The sequence below is a fragment of the Melanerpes formicivorus genome, unplaced genomic scaffold (assembly GCF_026170545.1).
Source record: "Melanerpes formicivorus ecotype bairdi unplaced genomic scaffold, bMelFor1.0.p_v2 SCAF_15, whole genome shotgun sequence".
Lineage (NCBI taxonomy): Eukaryota > Metazoa > Chordata > Aves > Piciformes > Picidae > Melanerpes > Melanerpes formicivorus.
In genome coordinates, this window is record NW_027142367.1 from 15,203,438 (window position 1) to 15,224,828 (window position 21,391).

The 21,391-nt window shown below is 42.7% G+C and overlaps 1 protein-coding gene across 1 annotated transcript; it reads right to left on the reverse strand.

Annotated features, from left to right (window-relative positions):
- Window positions 1–1,116: 1,116 nt before the first annotated feature.
- Window positions 1,117–19,821, reverse strand: LOC137445715 (protein-glutamine gamma-glutamyltransferase 5-like). Its single transcript, XM_068147684.1, has 13 exons — window positions 19,705–19,821; window positions 16,340–16,519; window positions 15,799–16,041; window positions 14,738–14,856; window positions 13,598–13,726; window positions 13,192–13,369; window positions 12,033–12,165; window positions 9,752–9,855; window positions 9,423–9,665; window positions 8,024–8,350; window positions 6,006–6,163; window positions 5,562–5,695; window positions 1,117–4,240 (listed from the first exon to the last, which is right to left on the reverse strand). The coding sequence occupies exons 1-13, from the start codon at window positions 19,709–19,711 to the stop codon at window positions 2,551–2,553; spliced, it is 3,645 nt and encodes a 1,214-aa protein (XP_068003785.1). The 5' UTR covers window positions 19,712–19,821; the 3' UTR covers window positions 1,117–2,550.
- Window positions 19,822–21,391: the final 1,570 nt, after the last annotated feature.

The window sequence follows — 21,391 nt, forward strand, 5'->3', positions numbered from 1 at the left end:
TTCCTCAGATTATTTCATTTCTTTCTTTAATTGTCTTTACATTTATAGGCTTCACAGTATATATTTGGGTTTACCACTAAGTAAAGCGAATGTAGTGTTGCCCTAATTTAATCTTCTTGTCTGATACAATATATCAAACTTAATTTACCCCTAAAAAAAAAAATGCTTGATAAGGAATTGGTTCATTGAGTTATACATTTCAATATTTTCCTTGCAGGTAATGGAATATATGAAAATAAATCCATTTAACTCAGACATTTTATGGTATGTCCCCAGCAAATGCTGAAGGCAGCACAAACCTTCAGCATTCAAAGTATGAAACAGTTATCTTGGAGCTAAATCTTCATAACTTCTCATCTAATAAAAGATTTGTAAGTGTCTAATGAACTGTTAGGGATGAGAGCTAAAAATTATAACATACTAAGATTCTCCTTCATCTTTAAATGAAATACAGCCTTATTTTAGTTGCACACAGAATTTAATTCCAGTGCTCTCATTTATTGTCTTAAATGTCCAGGGAGGTTGTGGATGTCCCCTCCCTGAAGGTGTTCAAGGCCAGGCTGGATGAGGCCTTGACAACCTGGGCTAGTGGAAGGCGTTCCTGCCCATGGCAGGGGATTGGAACTAGATGGTCTTTAAGGTGCCTTCCAACACAAACCATTCCATGAATCTATGAGTTGCTGGGCCAAGAGATGTGAAATGTTACTTGGTAAAGATGTAGGTGCCATGTACTGTGGACACTAAATAGGCCATGTTGTTAGCTTTTGTATCTCTTCCTCTGCCACCCAAAGATTTTGGCGTTTTGTGGATTGCAAGTTTTGCAGACCATGAAAGCGAGGGGAGACCTCAAGCAGCATCTGCAAATGCAGAGCTTCACTGGGAGGAAAGAGGATGACTGAATTTTTCTTCTAAGACCAAACTGAGTAGTTCAGGTAGAGTAGGAAATCTATAGACCTTATTTTCAAGTCTGGTTTCAGACTTCACAAAAAGGTAGAGGAAATATAACAGAAACTGAATGGAAGGAATATTCCACACTCCAGTACATGTGGAGAGACTTATTCACCACTTTTGAAGGGGTATTAGCAAAAAAGGTGAAACCAAAACAAGAGATGGGTTTTAAATTTCTGTTTTTATTGTCAGGCAGGCAAAGAAATTCTCAGTAAATACCTAACAGAGACTACTGAAACCATACAAAACAAGTCACTGAGTTATGACTCTACTACCAACATCAAGGCAAATACACTTCAGAGTTACTGTGTAGGTGATAGTGCTGGCATGTTCATTGCTTCCATCTGACACCACACCTTTCAAAATCCAAGGACGGTTATTCAATCTCATCACAGAGCATAGAGCTGTGAACTACAATGATACTACTGAAGTACTACAGCAAAATTATCTTACCAGAAAACCCCACCAATGCTGGCTACTAAAAATAAGGGAGCACTAGAGGAAAATAACAGAGGAATAGGAAGTCATGTTAGGAATCTCAAAATTCTGACGTGAAAACACAAAATCTGGGGACTGTTCCATTCCAGTAATGTATAAGTTTGGTTCCTAAAAGACTGGGAGAAGGTTAGCATTGCAACAGCACCACACATCTGAAGAAGACGCAATTCATTTTCACTCAACTTCTTCATTTTTCTGTTGGGAGGGCTGGGTGTTGGAAAGAAAAGTTATGATGCTGCCTTATCTACTTCAGGCCTGGTGAAGGAAATTTCCTTGACAGGCAGTCCTGAAATTGGAGCTTTTCCCATGAACCTAAATGCATGCAATATATGTGTGAAAATGTTTGGAATATGCTGCGTGAAAATCATTCAGCTGTGAAAGCCAATAAACTGCTGTTAATTGTTCATCGAGTTCTTCAGCCTTCCTAATCTGACCTTTGAATCCTTGATACTGGAACTGTTAATACATCAAAAGCAGTAATACTAAATTTATTACAATTGGGCTTTTGGGGGCTGTTTTTCCCTAAACACTTCAGGTGATCTGTAACAATTTAGCCAGTCCATGACCTCCCCAGTTTTCATTGTCTTGCATGAGTGCATGCAGAACTGGCCTGAGCCATGACAGTGCCTGGACGCATGAGCCCAGTGCTTGTTAGGTGAGACATAAGGCAGGTCTGCATCTGCCTCTTTGCAGTGTCCCAAGGACAGCACATTTCATGCAGGGAAAGAGATTTGCTACAAGTTCTGTGGCCTAGGGAGATCTGAGAAATATGCATTGCAAGAAATCAAGAGAAGAGAGAGTGAAAGCACATCATTTATAAACCAGCTTGGCCAAGCAAGCAAATCTGATTACCTGCCCTGTGCAACTATTGTCACGATGGCTCCATGGGGAGCACATTCATTTGTCACTTCCACTGCACTCTATCTCAAGACATGTATTCCATCAAATGCATCCCTCAGCAGTTGGCCAGCAGCCTGCTTTCTGGCACATCTCAAATATGTGGATAAATGCTCAGGACTACAACGCTGCTCTCCATCACCCTAAACTCTTTCTAAGCATCTGCTTTAACTCTCTGGCTTCAACTTTTCCCCAGGTCTCTCTCCATTACAGATATTTGCGTCTGAAATAGGTGAGGGTGTCCCTCCCAGAGCTCCAGGCTGTGCGGGACCCTGCCTGGGCCAGGGTGCTGCTGGAGGGTCGTGACGCGGAGCGGGGCAGGGTGGCATAAGCAGAGGGAGAGGTGGAGCGGGACAGGGTGTTGTAGGCGGGGCGGGACAAGGTGCTGAGGGAGGAGCGGGAGAAGGAGCTGTACGGAGGGCGTGAGAGAGCGCTGTAGGCTGTGCGGGACAAGGGGGAGTAGCCCAAGCGCCCCGAGGGGCTCCACGCTGAGCGGGAGTTGGGAGCCCACGTGGAGAGGGAGCCAAAGCGAGTGGTGGTGTCACCGGAAGGGCCCCACTGCGGGCCGCACAGCGAGCGAGAGCCCGGGGTGCCTACGAGGCGGGAGATGGAACGCGATGTGGGGGCACAGAGGGAGCGGGCGGTGGTGGCTGCCAGCGGGCGCGGGGCTGGGGCGCACGGGAGGCGTTCTGCCGGCGCGTCCTCAGCGCAAGCAGCAGGCGAGCTGCTGGGGCGGGCCGCCGTCGTCCCCAGTGAGACAGAGATGGGGGAGCACAGCGAGTGGGCTGCAGGGGGTCCCACCGGGCGGGAAACCGGGGAGCACAGCGAGTGTGCCGCTGGGGGTCCCACAGGACGAGGGGCCGGTGAGCACCGTGAGTGGGTTGCCTGGGCACTCCCCATCTGCAGCCCCGCTGGGGTGGCACTACGGGCAGCAGCGTGCGGCACCGGGGAGGCCGCAGGGCCGGGGGAACACACGCCATGGGCTACAGGGGTGCTCAGAGGTTGGGAGGGCAGGGAGACCACTGGGCCACATGGAGGCTGGGTGGTGGGAGAGGGTGCAGAGCCACAGACAACATGCATGGTGGCACCAGGCATTGAAAGCGGAGCTGCTGCTGGCATGGGGCTGCCCATGGTGTGGACTACAGGAGAGCAGACGGTGTGAGCTGTCGGAGCAGACATATGTGTAGGGACTGTCTGAGCTGCTGCAGTGGGGCCAGAGCCAGCCATGAAGTGGGTCAGCAGGGCACTCACTGCATTGTTCGCGGGGACAGAAACAGAGTAGGAAGCTGGCCCCCCTCCAGCTCCAGGTTGTTGTGCAGGGGCAGCACCCGTCTCAAACACCACGTGAGGCATAGGGGGGCACATGGGGTTGGATGCTGGAGCGGGCATGGAGCCATACACAGTTGGAGGCATCTGGGTGCAGGTAGCAGAAGGCACAGTCTCGCATATGACACGGAAGCCTGGATCACATCCCAAGTCAAAACCAGGATTCATGCTTGGACCGAAGCCTTGGTTGCAGATGGAGTTGCATAAGGGGTGGCCTGCAGGAAGGTACACGAAGTCGTACACAGGCTGGCCCCCTGCATTGCAGTTTGGGTTGCACACTGGGATACATATATATTCACACATGGAGTTGAATGCAGGGTCTGCCACAGGCATGGGCCCAGAGCTGTTCATGGGGACAGAGCCATTCTCACACACTGGGACTGATCCATTCTGGCTGACAGGCAGGATGCCATTCTGGCCTGCAGAACAACAGACTTCAGCCTTGGCACATCCCTTGCAGTAGGCAAACTTGTGGCATCCCAAATTGGCCAGGAGCCGGTGGCTGCCAAGCCTGTAAGGTGTGAACTCCACGACGGTCCGTGCTTGCTGGTTGGCGGCCAGTGTTCCCAGACTGGACCAAGAGAAGGAAAACAGTTAGGAATCCAAGTAACTCAATGATCTGGAGTGCTCTAAGATGAGTGCACACAAGTAGGCTTGATTTGCTGTGATGAAAAGTTATGACAATTTTGTTATTCTTACCTTCCTCCAAAAAAGAGCCAACACATTGTGTGTTGTGGAAAGTGTGGTCCTGTCTCAAAAGAAGAGTTGAAAAACTCCCATAATTGTAACTGGAAACTTATTCATGGCACTCTATTGAATCCTTAAATATGTAGAACCTTTCTGCCCAAAAGATGTGTTTTCTGCTTCCCATTTCATAGAATCACAGAATGGTTGGAAGGTCATCTAGTCCAACCCCCTTGCAGTATGCAGGGACATCCTCCACTAGATCAGGTTGCTCAAAGCCCTGTTGAGCCTGATGATGAACATCACTAAGGATGGGGCTTCAACTACCTCCCTGGACAACCTGTTCCAGTGTTGCACTACCCTCACGGTGCAGAACTTGCTCCTAACATCTAATCTAAATCTCCTTTTCTCTCATTTCAAACCACTGCCCCTCATCCTGTGACTGCAGGCCTTTGAAAACAGTCCTTCTCCAGCCTTGAAAGTGCCCTTTCAAGTAGTGGAAGGCTTATATTAGGTCTCACTGGAGCCTTCTCCAGGCTGAACAATTCCAGTATCCTTAAGTTGGATCTGGTAGCTATGCAGAACTAAGTTAATTATTATTCAGTGAGTACAATTCTTAATTGCTTGCCTTCAAAACTAGTCATACTTCTGTCAGTTCTCCTTGTCACGAAGCACAGCACTGCATATTAATTAACAGCTACTTTTCCTTGGATATTAGAGAATCCTGGAAGTTTTCAGCTTCCTGTGATCAATGTGTTATGCACTCAGAATGCATATCGCTATTTCTCACTGTCATTTCCTAATTGTTCATGTGTGTCATGCCAGTTGGTGAATACTGAGAGGAATTCTATTATAAACTCAGTGGGATTACAAGTGATGGAAGATTCAGCTAGAATTGGTTGGGGTTTTTTTTTCTGTAAAGAAAAGAGCACACTCCCTTTCAGACAGCAATTTGAAACTCACATTTAAATTAAAGCTTGAGAAAAAGGAAGGTGCAGCATATCCTGTCAGCTCTAAATGATCCATCAGTTTCAAGAAGAGTGAGGTTTTTAATGGAGCCTCTAAGTAATAAAGAGCAAAAAAGTCCTGTTCGTGTCCTAAATAACAAAAAATATCAGAACTATTGTTTTTCTCAAAACCTGCTCTGACTTAGCAAGCCTCAGACAACTCCTCAGTGTTCTCCCCATTTAAATAATTGATGATCTTACTCAATGGTCATTGGCTCTTTGAATAAACCACAGCCTTCTAATGTCATCACACAGTTCTTCATATCTTCCTGGAGAGGATTGCAGAAGGAGATCTCTGCAGTACATGGTACTTTCAGCTTGGGCTGGCTCAGAAGCTAGTCAGAAAATTGAACAAATAAAAACAAGCACACATTTGATGTTTTGCAACCCTTACAAAATTAACAAAATAAATATATGTTAAAAAAAAAGATCCATACTTCTTTCTTATCTACTTCTATGATCATTATACAACCGGTATGCATTTAAAACCACATTGATCTTGCTGCAATTAAAAAAATACAATAAAAGGGAAAAAAAAAACCCAAAGAATTTCATGTTTATCAGCATTGCCAACCTAGGAATTGGTCCATATGAGTCCCTAAGTCTGTTCCTTAGATCAAAGAAGCCACAGTTAAAGTTCTTTACCTTTACGATTACAGGTGGCCTGTTGATCACGATGTCCCTGCTCACCATCAGAACTTCTCCACACTCTGGATCTGAGACTGCAACCACTTTCATAATGTTGTGGTCACAGAGATAAGGTCCATATTGACTGTATGATATACACAGTGGAATTTTTTTCACTGTAAAAAGAAATATTATTTTAAATATTCTTTTGTTTTTTCCTGTTTTTCCACCTGATATTTCCACTCCCTCCTAAAGTTTAACTGCCACTTAAAATGGCTTCATTAAATATTAAGTTATCACAACACCTTTGAAAACAAACATGATTTTTCCTGGCTTAGGGTGATGTTCCTGGAGAAGAGGAGACTTCCTGGAGAAGAGGAGACTCAGGGGTGACCTTATTGCTGTCTACAACTACCTGAAGGAGAGTTGTAAACAGGCAGAGGTTGGTCTCTTCTCCCAGGCAGCCAGCACCAGAACAAGAGGACACAGTCTCAGGCTGCGCCAGGGGAGGTTCAGGCTGGAGGTCAGGAGGAAGTTTTACACAGAGAGAGTGATTGCCCATTGGAATGGGCTGCCCGGGGAGGTGGTGGAATCACCATCCCTGGAGGTGTTCAGGAGGAGACTTGACAGGGTGCTTGGTTGCATGGGTTAGTTGATTAGGTGGTGTTGGATGATAGGTTGGACGCGATGATCTTGAAGGTCTCTTCCAACCTGGTTTATTCTATTCTATTCTAATGCTACCATCTAGCAGCTGCGTAGTTTTCAGTTAATATATCAGTGCCTGCAGAAGGGGGTTGGTTGCTTTTTATTGTTGTTGGTTTTGTTATGATTCTGAGTCATCTTCTGATTGATTCTTCTGATTATTATTAAAACTTCCACTCCAGTATAATTGTTAAAGCCATAATTCAAATGTGGGCAAATGAAAGCTTGACATGAGTATCAGGTAACATCAGGTATGAAATTTTGTCTCCTAATGTGCTTTAATTAAAAGGATAATTTTAAATTCTGGATAAAGATATTAGCCATGAAAACAAGTGCTTATGTTCTGATATATCTTTGCACTTACCAGCTCATACTGTATCTAGAAATAATTGTTTTACTGCTCAAAAGAAGAGTTTTACACTGGATGATATCTTCTGGCTCAAGGAAACAAATTGCTTTTCTGACAGACAGTTACAACTTTCTCTTTACCCTGAATGTAGAACCTGGAATTGAACTTTTAATAGGAAAAAGATTTTAAATGATCATAAGAATCTCTAAGTTTGAGAAATAAAAGAAGGACTCTAATTTCCCTGCCACTATACATGTAGTATTGACACTCTGTTAACTTTTGAGTGATCATCCTAAAGGGAATTCACAGGATCACATTATGTTAGAGGTTGGAAGGGACCTCTGGAGATCTTTGAGTCCAACCACCCTGCCAGAGCAGAACCATAGCATCTAGAGCAGGTTGCACAGGAACGTATCCAGACAGGGCCTGAAAGTCTCCAGAAGGAACTCCACAATCTCTCTGGGGAGTCTGTTCCAGTGATATGACCCTCACAGTGAAGAAATTCCTCCTCATGTTGAGGTGGAACTTCCTATACTGTAGTTTACATCCATTGCCCCTTGTCCTATCACAGGACACAAATGAGCAGAGGCTGTCCCTTCCTTCCTGACACCCAGCCCTCAGATATTTATAGACATTGATAAGATCCCCTCTCAGCCTTCTCCTCTCCAGACTGTAAAGACTCAGGTCTCTCAGCCTTCCTCCTAAGGCAGTGCTCCAGTCTCTTCATTATCCTTGTAGCCCTCCGTTGGACTCTCTCAAGTTGATCCCTATCCCTCTGGAACTGGGGAGCCCACAACTGGATGCAATATTCCAGGTGGGGCCTCACCAGGGCAGAGCAGAGGGGAGGAGAACCTCCCTTGATCTGCTGGACACACTCTTCTTAATTCAGCTGTCAATATTTAACACTGCATTAATTTCATCTCTCACCACTGTCAGGAATCCTCCTGAATACAAAACTCCTGAAATGAGCAATTGATGTTCTTACCTTCCCTTGGACCTAAGGTGACATTCACACTGTCTTTCCAAAACTGATCCATTGGGCAGCCACTGTAGGTGATGATTTGTGCGCACAAATGAAACTTCAGGGTCTTGTTTTCATTACGCAGATTTTCAAGTTGCCAGTGCAGCTGGACATCTTCACCATACATCGGGCAGTTAGCCATCTTTAACCTCATGTTAACACCAGAGTCACTCAAAAAAGGGTTTTTCAGAGATGATAACTCTCTCTCAATATGGCAGTTGGAAGCATTGCAGTAGCCTGGGTGGATTCTTCTGTACGCTCGATAATAGGCTTCTTTGTTTTTCACAGAGCCTGTTGAAGAAGGTGACATGAGAATGAATCTACTGAAAGCACAAGAAGCCACATCTATGCATTTGGACTAGATGATCATTGTGATCATTCTTCAGTCCTTTAGGCAACTTTGCTGGTTGAACTCTTTCTTACTACTGGAAGATGAAAGTCAGTAATCAGTATCATAGATTCATAGGATGGTTTGGGTTGGAAGGGACCTTAAAGATCATCTAGTTCCAACATGCTGACATGAGCAGGGACACCTTCCACTAGACCAGGTTAGTCAAAACCTCATCCAACCTGTCTCTGAATACCCTGAGGAAGGGGCTATCCATGGCCTCCCTGGGCAGCCTCTTTCAGTGTCTCACCACTCACACTGCAAAGAATGTCATCCTAATCTCCAGTCTAAATCTGCCCTTCTCAAGCTTCAGTCCATTCCCTCTCATCCTATCACCACAAGTCCTTGTAAATTTCACTTCCCAGCTTTCTTGTAGGCCCCTTTCAGATCCTGGAAAGCTGCTCTAAGGTCTCCCAGAGCCTTCTGTTCTCCAGGCTGAACATCCCCAACTTTAGTAACCTGTCCCCATAGAGGAGGTGGTTCCAGGTCTCTGATCATCTTCATGCGCTCATCTGGACCCACTTCAGCAATTCAATGTCCTTCTTATACACAGTACCGGGCTCAGTATTGGAGTATTAATGTGTTTTGACTTTTAGTCAGATCTGAAGTGGTCAGGCAGCTGGACTAGATGATCATTGTAAGTCCTTTCCTACTGAAATATCCTATCCTATCCTATCCTATCCTATCCTATCCTATCCTATCCTATCCTATCCTATCCTATCCTATCCTATCCTATCCTATCCTATCCTATCCCATCTTATCTGGAATTAATTGTTGTGTGTTTTGTTTGCATCATCTAAATATGATTAGAAGTTTAAGAATCGAGGTCTGGGAACAGAAGGGTATTTTCTTCTTCCTCATAAAGACAACTCCAAATTATTCTACTCATTTTAACATGGGACAGATTACATTGATAATTTTCTATTATTAGCATTTAAAATGTCCTGAAATCCATGTAATGCCTTGTCATCTCACCTAGTTCATACTTGTAAGCCCCAGTGATATCTTCAAATTGCTCACTGCCAACACTCTTGGTGATTAGATGTTGTCCACACGGCCAAGCATCACAGAAGAATTTTGTCCTATTGGCGTTGTTTTGGGCAAGCCAGCCAACATAGTTGGAATTCACACGAGAAAACATATGATGACCATCATAGTCCAAGTCCAGTTCCCCCTCTCTGATGCTTCGAACCCATGTAGGGCCACTGCAAGCTAAACCTAAAACAATAGGTTGTGAAATGAGTAACAGATAAACTCAGTGACATAAGATGAGGAAAAAAATTGCAGTTAGAGCAAACAGTTACCTCTGCCAGTTTCCAAAGGTGTTGGATCCAGACACTGCCAGTCACCACAGCACTGATTTAAGTCTCTGCGAGCCATCCAAGATTCAGTCCAGCAGTGGTATCTCCTGTAGGATTAAAGACATCTCTTGGATCATCAAGTTCAGTGTCTTACAATGGAGGAAAAATATGTCAGAGAGAACCTTTCAACCAGTGGAAGGCCTCCTATGAATTAACACAGTTAGTGATGTCTGGGGAGAGGAGTTCTTTGTTTTGCTTAATATCACTCAGACTGGACATTTGTTCTAGAATCCTTCAGACCTAGTTGCAAAACATTCTTCTCATAGCCCTTTTTATAACATGCCAACACAGTACTTTTATTTAAATAGTTTAATTTCCTAACATTTTACTCCTGGTTCTTTAAAAACATATTAATGGTTTAACAAAGAATAAAACTTTGCCTTTTGTGCTAAAATAAGATCTTCATTCCCTTAGCACTTCAGTTTCACCACATTTTTTTACATGTGAAAGGGCAGAAAAGATCTCACAGATGAAACTTGGATACAAACAAATTTCTGCTGCAGTGAAGCTATGAACATATGAGCCAAGGATGAAAACACTACAGTCTGCTGTGATGAGTGATGATATCACAGTTATATGAATGTGAATGGAAAGGTTTACAAGAATGGAGCAATCCCTGATAAGGAATCTCAGGAAGACAACACAATTATCAACCAAGTGATTATGACAGAAGATAATAGTCCTAATTTGTGATAAATTGTCCCTTGTATTTCCTGATCTACCGAATGTTTTTCCAACTACTAAGATCGATGGCCTTATTCTCACAAGTGTTTAGTTGACATTTTTTCTTTCTTTTTATTTAAATATAGTAGACAGCCTCTTCAGTAATTTCAAGTTTTTGAAATGCATTATCAGGAAACTTCATTGTTAGGCCTTGCCACAACATAAAAAGAGATATACTGGTATCTTGGCATGCATTAAGAAGAGTATGTCCAGCAGATCGAGGGAGGTTCTCCTCCCCCTCTACTCTGCCCTGGTGAGGCCCCATCTGGAATATTGCATCCAGTTCAAGAAGGATGGGGATCAACTTGAGAGAGTTCAGTGGAGGGCTACAAGGATGATGAAGGGACTGGAGCACTGCCTTAGGAGGAAAGGCTGAGACACCTGAGTCTTTTTAGTCTGGAGAGGAGAAGACTGAGAGGGGATCTTATCAATGTCTATAAATATCTGAGGGCTGGATGTCAGGAAGGAAGGGACAGGGACAGCTTCTGCTCATTTGTGTCCTGTGATAGGACAAGGGGCAATGGATGTAAACTACAACACAGGAAGTTTCACCTCAACATGAAGAAGAACATCATTACTGTAAGGGTCACAGGGCAGCAGAACAGGCTCCCCAGAGAGGTTGTGGAGTTTTCTTCTCTGGAGACTTTCATGCCCTGTCTGGACATGTTCCTGCGAGAACTGCTGGTGGACAAAAAGCTCAACATGAGCTCTCAATGTGCTCTTGCAGCCAGCAAAGCCAATCAGATCCTGGGCTGCATCAGGAGAAGTGTGGCTAGCAAGTCGAGGGAGGTGATCCTCCCCCTCTACTCAGCCCTGGTGAGACCCCACCTGGAGTACTGTGTCCAGTTCTGGAGCCCCTATTACAGGAGGGATGTGGAGGTGCTGGAACGTGTCCAGAGAAGGGCCACAAGGATGATCAGAGGGCTGGAGCACCTCTCCTATGAGGACAGACTGAAGGAGTTGGGGCTGTTCAGTCTGCAGAAGAGAAGGCTCCGAGGTGACCTAATTGTGGCCTTCCAGTATCTGAAGGGGGCCTACAGGAAGGCTGGGGAAGGACTTCTCAGGATCTCAGGCAGTGATAGGACTAGGGGGAATGGAATGAAGCTGGAGGTGGGGAGATTCAGGCTAGATATGAGGAGGAGGTTCTTCACCATGAGAGTGGTGAAACCCTGGAATGTGTTGTCCAGGGAGGTGGTCGAGGCCCCGTCCCTGGGGGTGTTTAAGAGCAGGCTGGATGAGGCTCTGTCCAGCCTGATCTAGTGTGGGGTGTCCCTGCCCATGGCAGGGGGGTTGGAACTAGATGATCCTTGTGGTCCCTTCCAACCCTGAATGAAACTATGAAACTATGAGACCTGCACTACAGTCCTGTTCTAGGAAGGATTGGACTCAAAGATCTCCAGAGGTCCTTTCCAACCCCTAACATCCTGTGATACTGCTCTGCAAGATTCACACTATCATTTAGTTTTTGACAAACCCAAGAGTTTGTTTGCTTCTTACTTACCATAGCTTGTCTTTACCACACAGGTTTTTCCCAGTAGAGTCAAAAATCTCGTTGACACCGAGGGGGTTCTCAATTGAGCTTGGAAAACAGAAGTTTGTGACCACACGGCTTGGAATTCCCAAACACCTCATCACTGTAAGGGAAAAAAAGTAAAATTAATGAGTCACTGCAAATGGTAGTTAACCAAGAAAATCTTTCACTTATTTCATAAATAATTATCCTATAGTCCACATTGCAGGTAGGTAAACACTACATATAGGAGGTGTCAAGCATCAGGACTGGACTGGTCACTAGACAAATAACAGAAGTCTATACTATTTGGGATGCAGTGATTCTGTCTTCAAAACTTTCTAGTGGTTGAAAAGTAGTTTAAAAAGAACTTCATAGAAAGGACTGGCCTGTAACTTTCCCAGGTTTAAATAATGCAAACCTGGCTCAGAAACAATGAAACTGATCCTGCATTAATACAACACTGTAATTTGGGGGTTTCTTTGGTAAATGGACTATAGTACAATCAGATTCAGCTATGGAATATCACTTTGATTTTCATCAGTGTAGAAGCAGGTTAGGAAATTAATGGTATAAAGCTGGAACACAGAATTTTTTGCCTCTAGTATTTAGTTCATTGTTTGCAGTGAAAGAAGGTAGCCTGATGATTTTGTGGTTTGGAGAAGACATTTCTAGAGGTCTTATTCCTGTTCATAACAGCATTTTGTCTTCTCCTTCAGACCTTACCCAAAGGGTAAATTTTTGATCCACAATACTCAGCTTGCTCTGTGTTTTGATAAAAGCTGCAGTATTGATAGTTGCAGGGTATAAAGGTCACAGAGAAGACAGTAGTGCCTTTCTTCTTGCTTTTCACACTGCATAGGAAAGCATTAGGCTGATAATAAACACTGTGTTAACAGCCATTCCATATTATAATAAGGGAAAAATATCCCATTTTTTTTCTAGTAAAATGCTTATGAGTAATATTCTTCCAGTAGTTTTCAGGGTCAGAGGGTTTTGATCCAAGATTTCTATCTTCTTTTCTTTGGTTTAGTGGAAGGTGTCCCTGCTCATTGCAGGGGGGGTGGTCAGGATGATCTTTGAGGGTCCCTTTCAACCCAATGCCATCTGTAAATCTATAACTAGGTAAGGACAGAGTGAAATATCATACCTGTGCACATTACTGAAGCAAGAGACCCGCAGTACCCATATCTGACTGGTCTGCATCTGCCATTGTACCACTGCTGAAGAATAGGGACACTTCCATTCCAGGAAAACGGTTTTGTTCCTTTCAGATAATCATTATTTTCTGGAATCTTCATGATGCTGTTGGTAGTATGGCTGCTTATCTAGAAAGAGAAAAGAAAACACCAACATCTTCAAATAGCTGATCACATCTTCACATCCTAAGTGCATCACAAGATCACCAGAAATTAGTGCTACAAATTAGTTGTTCCTGTGAATCTGAGCACAGGAAGAATTTCCCCTCTGTTAGATTATAGCATAATTTGTTCTTCTATAACATAATGAAGCGTGAGCTGATCTATTCAGAGGTGACACACCACTAGAGATCTTACCATGTGATTTACCACCATGCTGACATGCACAGGGTCATTGCGCCAACAACGGTCACGGTCAGAGCCGTGATGGTAACTTGCACCCATGTCTAGGATCTTCAAGCAGATATCCAGAATCCCATCTTCAAACTAAGGAAGGAGAAGTTAACACAGGCATCAGGAATTTCTCGCATTGATAAAGTTCCTGTCTTGTCTATAATCTTAATTTCTTCACAGCTATGAGCTGGCTCTCTCCTCCTCTAACCTTTCTCTGACCTCCTAGCGGTCTGCATGGTTTTGTCTATCTGACTGAAGAAAATAATCTAAGGGCAAGAGATGCCATTTTTTCTGATGTTTGGCCAATGGAACAATTTTCTTTCAGAAGCACCTTTTCTAGAACATTCTGCAGTTTCCTTAATTTTACTACAGAAAACTTCCAGTTGGTTGGGCTAGGGTGAGATTTGCACTTTGCTTTTGTTACAGGTTAAGGGATTAGTGTCCTAATTGTAAATAAGTTTTTCCAGAGAATTCTTGTCTAGTGGGATGGACTATCTCAAAGGGGCTGAACAGAATATAAATGACAAATTCATTCCATTTCATTGGTTCTGCAAATCTCTATGTAGTTTGGGAGCATAGCTTGTTCTTTCTCTTCTCCTTCTTTGTTTTTCCTTCTTTGCTTCCCTTTTGATCTTTGTTTTCACTTCTCTCCACCAATCATTGTTTCAGCTACTGGTAAGAGCACTGGCTAGGAGGAGGAGGAGATAACTTAGCTGGTACACAGCCCTCTGGGCTTTGTCCAGTGGTACATGGGCTGCATTTGTGTACAAGGTGGGCTCTGTATAGGGGAATAGCTGAGCTATTGTCTAGTTGTATATGTGCATATGCATTTGTATATATTTATTACCTTTTATATCTAGTGTACTTTTGTATTTAATCTGCTTTATGTTGTTTTCATTTATATTCCAAAATTCTGAGCATGTGTGGTTAGCTAGCTTTCTGCATGCATAGCCTGAACTGGTCCTAAAAACATTTTACCCTCCATAACATAGCATGCACTACTGAAAAGAAGAAGAAAGAAAAAAACAACCAAGCAATCAAAAAGCCATTTCATTTATCCATTTATGGATAACATAAACCTCTGAAGAAGTGTCCAAAAAGTACCTGTCCAAAATGCCATGGTCGAGAAGTAATATGCTTGTGAACTCCTTCATAGAGTATCCCATGTTCATTAAGAACATATTCTTCTCTATGAGCCTGGTTGTCCATATAGACAGGGTCATCTGGAAAAGATGCAGAGCTATCAGTCAGACAGCATGTACATTTATAGCAGTTCTGCTATCTTCTGTTTTCCTGGATGCCTTTTTCTAAACATGTAGTTTTACCATTTGAGGGTGTGGGCTCTTTAAATGTCCACAGACGATTCCTTTCTACTTACAGCTAGATAAGATCTTTAATAAGTCTTTCCCTGACGTAGTACGCCTGAATTACAGAGCTTGCAATTTATCCTCACACTAAGCTGTTCTAGGAGTCAAACACTGTGCACTTAAAGGTGCATATCTGATTCTGATGAAATCAAAAGCACAGATAGTGTGAATATTTGCCATGTCATGATTTTGGCAAGGTCCTACAAACTCCAGACCTGCTTGCTACCACAACACGATCTACAGAATCCCATCTGCATTTGCACTATGTTGTTTCATGGTGATATCACAGAAGGGTTGATGTTGGAAGGAACTTCTGGAGATTGTCTGTTTCAACACCCCTGGTCTAGCAGAGACACCTGCAGTCAGTTGCCCAGGACCATGACAGGACAGCTTTTGAATAACTCCAAGTATGGAGACTCCACAACTTCATGAGACAGCCTGTAGCAGTGCTCTGTCACCCTCGCAGTAAAAATGTGCTTCTGACTTTCAGAGGGTGTGTCCTTTATTTCAGTTTTTACCAGCTGCTTCTTGTCCTGTCATGACCTTGTATAACTGAGGGGGAGAAAAAAACCAAACTACATCTCTACTACCATTAATAAAGCAAATGAAAACTCTAGCTTGAGTAAGGTTTGAACTCAAAGGAAAAAACCCAAACTAACCAAACATAAGCTCTTCCTGTTTCTCGTTATTTCTGTGACTGTATTCCCTACTCACCAGTTAAGTAACATACACATTCAACAGTTTTACTCACCACCAGTATTTTTCTTCAAACTATCTGATTATCACTAGAGTTCTTACCTGCACACCAGGGGTTAAACAGGACGTAAAAGTCTCCCAGACATCTCTGATACGTGTGACCACAAGATGTGATTTGCATATTGAGAATGTAACGGCCAATGCAGGCATTGGAGGGAGGAAACACACTGATACTGATGCATTTTGGCTGATGAACTTTGTAGGAAGCACTCCAGCAGGTTTGATCTAGACATCTGCCCATTGGGAAGGTACATTTTGTCTCATTTGATTCACAGGATCGGAGACCTTTTCAGGAAAATAAACACAACTTCCATCAAACTAAGCAAAGCACATGTAAAAGGCAAGTAATTTGCTTAGCTATCATTTGCAAGGCAAAGCCTGCAAGGGTGGATTTCTTTCTCACTTGTCATTTCTGCTGCAGAGTAAGAAAACTTTATGCATCAGCAGAACGCCCTCAGTTAGGGGGAGGTGTTCTCCTCACACAGAAGGTGAATGAGTAGATACTATTTGTCACTGAAGCCTATGGGAAATACTGCTAACCCATAATGGACTGGGAAAGACCACAGAGTCTGGGAGTGACTACCTGTCTCCACGGTGAAAGCAGCCTGGTCCACAGAGTCATCCCAATCCCGATTTTGGAAGTGAGCATAAAAGCTGAAGGCTTGTCCTCTCCTTATTATCTGCCTGTCAGTCCCAAAGAAATGGGTATTATGGATCTGGCAGTTGGAAGGACAGTTCAGGTCAACTTCTCCCAGCTCAACAACTGCAAGATGGAGAAAAGAACACATAGGGGAATTAGATAATGGAGTTCCCATCATTGGCTGAGGTCAGGATTGCATGAAAGAGGAGATAAAAGTGAGAGAGAGAGAAGTGTCTCCAAAGAATCATCCAAAATTTCATTCAAAAATTCAGCAACGATGAGATTGAGACCCACATCAATAAAAACACCTGACAAGTTTCCACTTGCAGGTAGAAAGTTATATAACACTTTGATTTTTATAGCTGTGCTACAAGTTGCACATCTTTATTTATCATTCCTTGCTTTGTAAATACCTGATGCCAAGGGATGATATTAGAGTCTTTACTTAAAAAAAATGTGTTGTAATATTCTCTGCGTGCTACAAAAATGCTGCCTACAGACAATTACCTGCCAGCCACAGATGGGAGGTTTTGCACGTAGCTATCAGGTGAGATTTGGTTTTTACACAAGTAATAAAATAATGAAGCAAATTAAAGAAATGTAGATGTTGGAAAGCTGAAGTGGCACTCTAAATGAGATAGAGAAAAAAATAACAAATAAATATTTCCCCCCAATTTAATAATATAGGACAAGGGGTAATGGCTTCAAACTAGAAAACAGGAGACTTAGATTGGATGTTCTGCACCATGAGGGTAGTGGAACACTGGAACAGGTTGCCCAGGGAGGGAGTTGAGGCCTTATCCTGGGAGATATTCAAGGTGAGACTTGACAGGGCTCTGGGCAACCTGATCCATGGTTTAGTTGTTTAGGTGGGTTGGATTGGTTGATGGGTTGGATGCGATGATCTTGAAGGTCTCTTCCAACCTGGTTTATTCTCTGTATTCTATGTATCCAGTGATCGTCCCTGTCCATGGTGGGGGAGTTGGAACTGGATGATATTTGAGGTCCCTTCCAACCCTGACAATTCTGTGATTCTGTGATCTATTTGAGGATGCCCCTGCTCACTGCAGTGGGGGTTGGATTAGATGGCCTTTGGAGCTCCCTTCCAGACCATTCTATGACTCTGAGATTCTCTAATTGCTGCTAAATATGCATGTAAATGTATCAGTCTGCATTTCACAAAGACATAAAAGATTTGTAGACCTCTTTGAGGAACTTAATGGAGAAGGAAATATTCACAAATTCTGAAGTTTTAAAAAGTTCTGATAACAAATCCCAAGTGCTTGACAAAAATCTTACTTAGAGCTCCCTAAGGCATCCTATCTGGCTGTCAGTCACTTCATAGGGGTAATTATGATGCTGGTGCCAGAAGGATGGGTGGAAACACACATTTGTACTTATTTGCATACAACCTTTTTTATTTTCCAAAGTGTTTCACTCTAACTGATGACAATGTGAGCCACAGATTCTCAGCAGTTTTGGGAACTGGGCTTACTGAACTACAAAGCCTTGTATGTAATTTGAATTACAAAGGGTTAAGTTTGATCCTGCTGAACCTACAGAACAACCAAAGAACTCAAGTTCTCTAACTATAGTAGCACTAATACAGAGTTGGTATTTAGAGGAAAGTAATTTTTCCCACCAAAGATGTATCCAATTAAAAGGAGACTCATATATAAACCCATGGGACTGGGACACTTTTAACACAAACTAGTGGAATTTCCCAAGATCACATCCTGAAGTAAGTCTTAATTAGAATCATAGAATTGTCAGAGCTGGAAGAGACCTCAAGGATCATCTAGTTCCAACCCCCCCTCCATGCCATGGGCAGGGACACCTCACACTAGATCTGGTTGCTCAGAGCCACATCCAGACTGGCCTTAAAAATTTCCAGGGATGGGGATTCCACCACCTACCTGGGCAACTTGTTCCAATGTCTCACCACCCTTATGGTGAAGAACTTCTTCCTAACATCCAGTCCGAATCTACACACTTCTAGTTTTGTTCCATTCCCCTTAGTCCTGTCACTATCTGAAACCCTAAAAATTCCCTCACCAGCTTTCTTGTAGGGCCCCTTCAGATACTGGAAGGCCACAATCATGTCTCCTCAGTGCCTTCTCTTCTCTAGACTGAATTGCCCCAACTCTCTCAGTCTATCTCCATAGGAGAGGTTCTCCAGCCCTCTGATCATTCCAATTGACATGAATTGGGAGGGTGAGTATGGTGGAAAAAGAAAACACAAACTAGCTTTTTCTGATTTGTTTCCTTGACCCAAAATAATCTACTTTGTCATCTAATCAGTGAAATTTGGTAATGCATTGATCATTGAGCTCTGCAGCAAAGATCAGCAGATAAATGCATGCTCAAGTGATAACTGTGTTAAAAATATGCAACACTATCAGCACGGACCAAAAATATCTGACCAGGCATTACATCATTATTGCTCAAGAATGCATTACACCTGCTGATAAGAACAAGTAACAGAACTGAACTGAAAATTCCATGTGCTAGTGACAGTTGTCAACCATGAGGCAAAGTGTTCTGGTTGAGCAGAAAGGATTAGAAGTGCTTACAGCACACATGACAAATTCCTGTGGTCAAGAAGGCTGAAAGCAGCTGATAAATCCTCGCCCGTCTTCTGGAGGCGTTTATGAAGCAACACAACCACGCTTCATCCACTCAATCCAGCTGAACCAGAACATCAGGAAGTTGAGATGTTACATGTTTCCCAGGAAAGTTCTCTAAAGTCAGCCCACAGTTGGCTTATCAGAATTAATTATCACAACTGGATGGCAAAGCTAACAATTGCCTTCTCAAGCAAAGGGAGCTCAGAAAAAAAAAAACTAAAAGCGACTCAGTTTCACATCTCTTACTGTTTTTCAGGTGGAAACTCCATCTTCAATACCACTCATTGGGGTTTATCTATCAGTTCTCAGTCAGCCTTCATTCCAGAGAGACTAATTCAGGTATCCATCGTGAAATAATTGCTTTTAGAATGAGAGTACTGAAAACTAGCATGTTATAGTTTATACTGGAAATAAAATGTATCCATTTCAATGCATTTTTCTTATCCTCAACACTGGCTGTTGTTTCACCCATTCTTCTCTGGAGCTCTCCTTTTTCCTTTATAAAAAGGAAGGGTTTTTTTGCAAAAGTTACATTTCCCTTTCTCACAAAGTCCATAAATAAAATCTAGAAGTAATCCTTAAACTTGATTCCACACAGCAATACCTACAATTTTATGTAGTTTCTACAACTGGCCATTTAATTTCCACTTTCAGTACAGAATAAAGTTTCAAGACACTCACCTTCCATTTTTCTTCTACATGTACTGGTATCTGTAGCACAGTAGTGGTAGAGGTACCTGCTCCTCAGCCAGATGCACTGCAAGGTCTGGCTGATCTCCTCTGCGATCCAACCTAATTTCCTCTCAGTAACATTTATATTCAGAACTAAAAGGCTGTCACACATATTGCATCAACAAAATACCAGTTTACAAAGAAGCCCCACCCATGTGTCTACTGATGCTCATAAATGATTCATTTGAACTTCCAGCGTTATTAAGGAGAGTCCTGCGGCTGAAGGGAGGGAGAGATCTTGGTGCTTCACCTGTAGCATAGTACTCCCTATGTCCCACAACTTGCCATGTCTCAAAATTCTTTTAAGACCAGCATGATTCTAAACACATTTGAGTGTATGCCATTATTCTCAGCCGTTTAAAGCTCCCATAAATCCAAGAACCTACTGTTCCCTTCTGGCTAGACATCTTCAATCACCCACAGGAAAACAATGAGAGGCACCAGACTTAAAGTGAGTTTAGCCTCCTGGAATATGATCAAAAGTGTAAGTTTTATTTGTAATCTAAGGAAGAACCCCAGCTTTTAGAAAGTCTTTATACCATTCCCTTCATGCGGAGGTCAGAGCTAAACGAATCATAGAATCACAGAATGCTCTGGGTTGGAAGGGACCACCAAAGGTTTTCTAGTCCAACCCCCTCTTGCAGTAAGCAGGGGCACGCTCAATTAGATCAGGTTGAACAGTTACAAACCCTCCCAGCTAAACAACAAAATAAACAGAGGACACCCATTAAATGTTTGGGTTGTTTTCTCTTAAGCTGACAGCAAAATTTAATCTAGAAATCACATCATTTATTTATACTTTGTGTATATAACACACATTCAGTTTTGCAGCTTATGTTCACTCCACATTCCTTTTCTTTAAACTAGGAAAATCATTTGAGATTTTTCCAATAAATTATAGGAACATAAAACATTTAAATATTTTAACACAAAACTGTACTATTTTATTTAAGTTCCAGGCATATTTAATAAAGTTAAGCAAAACAACCACAACAGTATTCTCTCTGTACAGACAGTGGTGAGGACATTGGCCCACCAATAGGAGAGATAGACAAACTTCCTCTGCCAAAAACCAGAATGAACATTTGCAACAGTTGCCTCCTATCCTTTTCACACCTCTGTGCTTTAGTCCATAAAATGTCCTTTGAATCCCTCCAAGTTATTCTATTTTGGCTTAAAAGCAACAACAAACCCAACAACAAACCAACCAAACCAACCACCGCTACAGACTAAAATTTAAATCCAACAGCAAAAAGGAAACCACTACCAAAAAAAAAAAATCATTCACTGACATAGAAAAAAACCACAATCATTGAAATTAAATGGTTTGCATAACTGCCTGGATTCTAGACAAGTTCTTTAAGAAACCATAAAATGAAACAGGTTAACTACCAGTGAAATAACTTAGTAAGCATAACTTAACAGCTCAGGTATTGTGAAATAACTCCCCAGAAATGAAGGCAAAAAAAAAACCCTAGCATGTCAACAGCAGGCTGGGAAGAGAGTGGTTCAAGTAGTTATGAGTGATGCATAAGAAAGTGAACAATAATATTCAATCTATTCATAGGTGAAATCTGCAAATATTTGGCTTGTTGGTAGGCTAACATGGGAAAAAAATATCTATGAATCCTAAATA

Bases quoted from the DNA above. Each gene is read 5' to 3' on its own strand.
- LOC137445715 (XM_068147684.1), bottom strand. The intron at 12,166-13,191 runs GTATGATATTTC...TTTCCCTTACAG, and splicing joins TGCTTCAGTAATGTGCACAG to TGATGAGGTGTTTGGGAATT. The intron at 9,666-9,751 runs GTAACTGTTTGC...CTATTGTTTTAG, and splicing joins ACCTTTGGAAACTGGCAGAG to GTTTAGCTTGCAGTGGCCCT.